This window comes from Neovison vison, chromosome 7 (genome assembly GCF_020171115.1).
Source record: "Neovison vison isolate M4711 chromosome 7, ASM_NN_V1, whole genome shotgun sequence".
Taxonomy (NCBI): Eukaryota; Metazoa; Chordata; class Mammalia; order Carnivora; family Mustelidae; genus Neogale; species Neogale vison.
Window position 1 is genome coordinate 152,240,012 of NC_058097.1, and position 6,586 is coordinate 152,246,597.

Here is a 6,586-nt window from a genome sequence, read left to right on the forward strand (position 1 = left end):
ATTGAAATAATTAATGGAAGATAGATTCTCTAAATCTATAAGACCATATAGTCTGACCTATTGCATAGTCAGTGTCCTCCATCCATTTTTATCTTTGATGAGGTTGAAATTTAAAAGGAGAGATAGTAATTGTTTAGTTTTATATTCGTTCTGATGAATAGACAGAAAGAGAAAAGAAATCAGAGTCCAGGGACGCCTGGGTGGCTCAGTAGTTTAAGTGTCTGACTTGATCTTGGCTCAGGTCATGAGATCGAGCCCTGTGTAGGGCTCCGCACTGAGAGTAGAGCCTGGTTGAGATTCTCTTCAAACATTTTGGTTGCGAGATTGGAATAAAATTATAGTGATCCAATTACACAAAACTCCTATTTGTCAGTATAGATGAAAAATAGGAGCAAGAGTGGATTAAGTTGCAAAATATCACCTTTGTAATGAGCAGTGGAATATAGAGGTTAAATTATTTCAAGTAGAGCAATTCCACAGCTTAATTACTCCAAACAGTACTAAAAGAATGATCATATGATGTAGAAATGAATTTTATTTTATTAAGGAACTGAACACTTGAAGAGTCTGTGGTATTGAAGAGTAATCTGTATTAATGTTAAATTACTGTGGGACTATTGTATAGATAATGGCAATTGATTAAGAAAGCTTAGTCTATGAAGCTCTTTCTATATGAGCATTTCTTCCTTATCTAGTCAGGTTTTGCACAGTGCATAGCTAGATTTATCAGGTTGATACTGAAAACTGAAAAATGCAGATAAAACAGGAAAAATTCATTCACTGGGGGAGTCATTTCGACTGTAGATTTCATGGGAAAATCTTGGAGTCACTTTTCTTAGAGATATTTTTGTTTGTTATTTTTGCTATGTTTTGAGAAAAATAAAGGCAACTATCATCAGTTTAGAGTGTGGAAAGAGCGAGGTGGCTAAGATGGCCTTAAGAGACCATGACTAAGCAATAAGCAGTCTCTTGAAATTGAACCCCTCCACACACATACACAAAAACAAACACCTTTTTCTACTAAGCTCCTCAATACTATCTCATATCCCAGACATGAATATCTAGAAGGTAATTTTATTGCCCTGGGGAGACCTCCTCAATCTCAGAAGCTCCAGGGAATAATCCTGCTCATTGACCCATGAAACTCTCCATGGTGTAGTAGGAGGAGGACTTTTGGAGCAGTGCAAGAAATAAAAGTCCTCATGTGGGTAGTGGCAATGGTTTTGCCAGGCGAGTCTTAGACTGCTCAAGATCTCTTCCAGTTAGGGACATTCTCAGCAACGAGGTAAGTTTTAGAGAAAAATCAAAGGATAAAGTTGGCCTATCAACAGACTATTTTAAGATACCATCACTGAAGTTTCTAATTGTTTCCCAACCTCTTCTCTCCTGTCCCTTTATCTTTCCTTTGTCCTCTTTTCTCCAACCCAAGCACTCCATAACCTATGTTCTGGCCCTCTTTCTCATTCACACCTTAAGGGAAAGATGTGAAGATAACTTCTTGAACTTCATTGTAATAGGTCACCTTTTTCTATGAGGTGGATAGATAGCTGATTCTCTGATAAATGCATTGCCTTAAAGTGTAGGGAACTCCCAGTTGATGGAACTAATGTAGGCAGAAGATACATGTCACCTGTAGAATACCGGATAACTGTTTCTATATTGGTTAGACACTGGACTTTTAAAACTACTTCCATTTAGAACCCTAGAATGATTGCAGTTTGGGAATTTCCCCCTTGATAAGAGTTTGTGGCTCTACTGTCAAGTGAGGTGTGCTTATAATTAATTTCTACATCAGGACGGTTTTTCTGTTTCCCTGTTTCCTCAGATTCTTTGTAGCTATCATTCATCCTGGTATAATGAAGAGTCAGCCTTTCCTTTGAAGGCCAGTCCTAATCTTATTCTATCATCTACAAATATCCTACATTGCCTAGATAACTTGGAAGTTTCCCTAGACTGGTGGAAGTGTGTTTTTTGTTTGCTTGCTGTTATTCACATAAGAGAGAATTTTTTTAGTTTTATTTTATTGTTCACCTGCTCCTACAATTTAGGATCTATGACAAGGCCATTAGCTTATGGTAGCCTGGGGGCAGATACAGAACACTTAGTCTGTTTTCCCATATATGTGGCAGTATGAACCGTGGAGGGTCAGGCCTAGATTAACTTTCAAAGGAAGAACTTGGGATTTAAAAGACTAATCTTTAGGAGATAAGCTTGAACTCCTCCTGTTTTCTAGATCCTGGGCAACATAGGTAAAGAACAAAATCTAAAGACCAATATTAGGGAGTAAGCACCTTGGCCAAGAGATCTAACTTTGACTTGGTCTTCTCTACTTGAACATTCAAACTCCCATGGCACTTAACTGTAATATTCCTCAGCAAGGCTGTGCCTTTCCCTCTCTCTTATCTGCTTTGCTACTAACTATTTGACTGAGGGTAAGATGCTTCTTTAGGCTTCAGTTTTTTTATTAGTAAAATGTGAAATAGATAAACTTTTACTTCTGATGCTCTTTGCATCTCTGTTTTCTCTATTCTTTTTCTCTTCTCTCCTTCCCTCCCTTTACCTTATTTTATTTTCCCCTCTATTTGTCTACCTCTTAAACATTTCTCTCCTTTCCAATTTTTATTCCAGTTATTTGAGAAATATAACATTTTATTTCTCAAAAATCACAAAGACAGACAAAAACTAAAATAATAGTTTTTGGAAAGAAATGTATACTGACAATCTAATAGGCCAGATATTTGAACCAACAGCTAGCCCTTTTTCATAAGAGCAGTGTGGAGAAATGGATGTTCGATAGAAAGAGAGAAAATGTCCTGGCTAAGGCTGGGGAAATATGAATCAGAAATCTTTCAAAAGGGATCTTGTAGGAGACTTCAAAAGCAGTACAATGTGATTTTTGATTCACCATGAGCATGGGTCAGCCAGAGATAAAAACAGCCTGGATGTAAAATATTCAAGAATTGAGGAGCAGAAGACAAATTATTCAAAAATGATAAGAGATGCAAAAGTAAATGTGAATGTGACTTATTTGTAGTTGGGTAAGTCTTTTTCCCCTCAGCCAGTAGAATTTTCCTCAACAGGATACACCATGGAATAGTAATTTTGGGATTCAGTTCTCTCTTATACCTTCCCCACCCATGTGAAAATAAAATTGTTTGACTCCCAGGAGTCAGATTCTAACATATTATTATATCACTGTATTTTTAGGAAGTCACCCATCAGGACCCCACAAGCACCCTCCTCATGCCTGTGTCACACTGGCTTCATGGCAGATAATAACCACTCTTATTTCCAACACCCTTACTTTGTCTTAACTGGAATTCCAGGGCTTGAACAAAAGTATTATTGGATGGCATTCCCATTGGGTGCTATATATGTCATTGCTCTCTTTGGCAATGGTGTCATCATCTCTACCATCAAGTCTGAATCATCCCTGCATATCCCCATGTACTATTTTCTGTGCATGCTGGCATTGGCAGACATGGGGCTTGCCCTTTGTACTTTGCCCTCTATGCTAGGCATATTCTGGTTTAACCACAAGTCCATTGCCTTTGATGCCTGCCTTGTTCAGATGTACTTCATTCACACCTTCTCCGCCATTGAATCTGGCGTGCTGGTGGCCATGGCCCTTGATCGGGTTGTAGCCATCTGGAACCCGCTCAGGTATGGTACCACCCTAACCAATGGTGTGGTCTGCAGAACAGGGGCAGTCATCTTGACAAGGGCAGTGTGTGTGGTCTTTCCTGTGCCTTTCCTCATCAAACGACTTCCCTTCTATCGCTCCAATATTCTCTCCCACTCCTTCTGCCTCCATCAAGATGTCATGCGCCTTGCCTGTGCCAGCACCCGGGTCAACAGTCTCTATGGCCTCATTGCTGTCATCTTCACCAAGGGTTCTGACTCCCTCTCCATTCTCCTCTCCTATGTGTTCATACTCCGAACAGTAATGGCCATTGCCTCAGGAGAGGGCCGGCTGAAGGCACTCAACACCTGTGTTTCACACATCTGTGCTGTACTCATCTTCTATGTTCCACTTATTGGGGTGTCTGTCATTCATCGTTTTGGAAAGCACCTTTCACCACTGACTCATGCCCTCATGGCTAATGCCTACCTTCTCGTACCCCCTGTGCTGAACCCTATAGTCTATACTGTGAAGACCAAGGAGATACGAAAGAAAATCATCCAAATATTTGTTCAAAGCAAGATTACTGCAGAGGGTTAAGTTCTGCCAGTTTGAGAGAGAAGGAAATCTATTCTGTAAAGGTTCATTTATGACTATGAGAAATAAAGGCTTATCTTTTTCATGTTTTCTGTGTAATTTGAATTAGACAAAAAGAGATTTCTCTGCTGGGGTGCCTGGGAGGCTCAGTGGGTTAAGCCTGTGCCTTTGGCTCAGGTCATGATCTCAGGGTCCTGAGATAGAGCCCCGCATCAGGCTCTCTGCTCAGTGGGGAGTCTGCTCCCCGCCCCGCCCCCCGGCTACTTGTGATCTCTCTCTCTGTCAAATAAATAAAATCTTAAAAAAATAGAGAGATTTCCCTGCTTTCAGAGCATAATTTCCTTTTCCTGTGCCAAGTTGTTCTTTGCTTAGTATAGGAAGAGTGACATTTATAGGAACTGTTCAGTGTACTGTCCTATAGCCCTGCATTTTTGGCATATAACACCTGAAGGCAGGGAATACTATTAATTCAATTTTTAAATAACTCTTCTGAACACAAATAGGCCATGAGTTCAACACCTTTTAAATTAAAGCTCATCAAATTAATTTAACATTCTCACTCAAGAATTAGGAATGACCTCCATTTGCTTAAAAGGGGAGAAATGAACTATACTCATTAAATAATAAGAGAACACCTGGGGATAATACTTTATTAAAACATGAATCAGAAAAATGATCAAATTTTAGGATTACGAATATTAATGTGTACAATGGAGCAGGGGCCAACTATGTTGTATAACTTGAGATCAAAAGATTAAGGGTAAAGTTTAGCTTTTCTGTATGTGACACTAGGTATTCTCTTACCTGGAAATCCAGTGTGGTTATGAAATTAAGTCTAATCATATGAGTACAACTATTGGTAAACATGAGGTTCTGTTCAATTATAAGGAGGGTCTAAGAATATTGAAGATAAGGGAATAAGAGAACTTATATTTGTAGACTGCCCACTAAGCAAAAAGACACAGTACCAGAGCCTTTTACATGTTATTTTATTTGGTATTACAGCATCCCTTTGAGGGAAAGTGTCATGCCCTGTCTGTTACCTGCCTGTGATGGGCAAGTAAGGAAAGGGAGAAAATCTGAAAATTTTTATAACAATTTGACTTTGCAGTGCCACCAAAGCACATGGTTTTGTATACAATACAATAAAATTGTATGGGTGCAATTTCTTTTTCCTGATCTGAGTGGGTAGAATGTGGGGTTTCCCAGGAAGGCAAACAGGGTGTACTTGGAGTGTGATTGTGGCTTCTGGTGTGACAAGGGAAGGAAGAGCAAGACCAGTTAGAGGGGCAGGGAGAGAATGGGCTGGATTGACGTGAATTAAGAAAAAAAAGCTCAAAATTAATTTACCACATACAATTTGCAAAATACTGATTTAGTAGAAAAAAAAAGATTCATCTTTTATTCTTAAGTAGAATATCTATTCTATGTGTTTGAATTAGACATAGGGCTACATAAAATTCAAATTAAATTTTTCTATGACAGCTTATTTTAAGATGTAGTTAAACATGTAGTTTGACATATTGTCTTCTGTGCTGTTTTCTTCCTCCTTAGAAAGGTTCTCTCCTCGTTCTACTCCTTAATTTGACCAAAAAACTGCATCCTACTTTTGCAAGAGGACCAAACCAGATTGATTATTGTGGGCGTCGATGACACATGCAAATCAAAGAAAGAATCAAGTACTGAGTTTCTGAATATTTGTCTGTATTTTTTGAATGTAGTATAAGTAGAGCATGCTTATACCTTTAAAGAAAGAATTCGGGCGTGATTACTGTGGGAAAGAGCAAGTGTTAAAGATTCTACGGTAATTGAGGTATATAAAAAAACTCCACAAGAGCGGGGACACCTGGATGGTTCAGTTGGTTAAATGTCCGACTCTTGATTTCAGGTCAGGTCATGATCTCAGGGTTGTGAGATGGAGTCCTACACTGAGCTCCATGTTCTGCTTGAGATCTCTTTCTCCTTCTGCCCCTCCCCCTCTATGTGCTCTCTCTCTCTCTGAAATAAATAAATAAATCTTTAAAAAAGGACTCCACATAGAGATTATGCAAGTGCAATTAAGAATGAACAATTAGGGGCATCTGGGTGGCTCAGTGGGTTGAAGCCTCTGCCTTCAGTTCGGGTCATGATCCCAGGATCCTGGGATCAAGCTCCACATCAGGCTCTCTGCTCACCTGGGAGCCTGCTTCCTCCTCTCTCTCTGCCTGCCTCTCTGCCTGCTTGTGACCTTTGTCTGTCAAATAAATAAATAAATAAATAAATAAAATAAAAGAATGAACAATTAGATTACGAGGGAGAGAAGAGGGAGAGAGAGAGATCCATTGGGTTGTATTTTAAAGTCATTAACGTGAATGTCATCTTAGCAGA

General features: G+C 39.2%; 1 protein-coding gene across 1 annotated transcript; it reads left to right on the top strand.

Annotated features, from left to right (window-relative positions):
* Positions 1 to 3,265: 3,265 nt before the first annotated feature.
* Positions 3,266 to 4,222, top strand: LOC122914119 (olfactory receptor 51H1-like). Its single transcript, XM_044260755.1, has one exon. It carries the CDS (start codon positions 3,266 to 3,268, stop codon positions 4,220 to 4,222), a length of 957 nt encoding a protein of 318 aa, XP_044116690.1.
* The last annotated feature ends 2,364 nt before the right edge of the window (positions 4,223 to 6,586 follow it).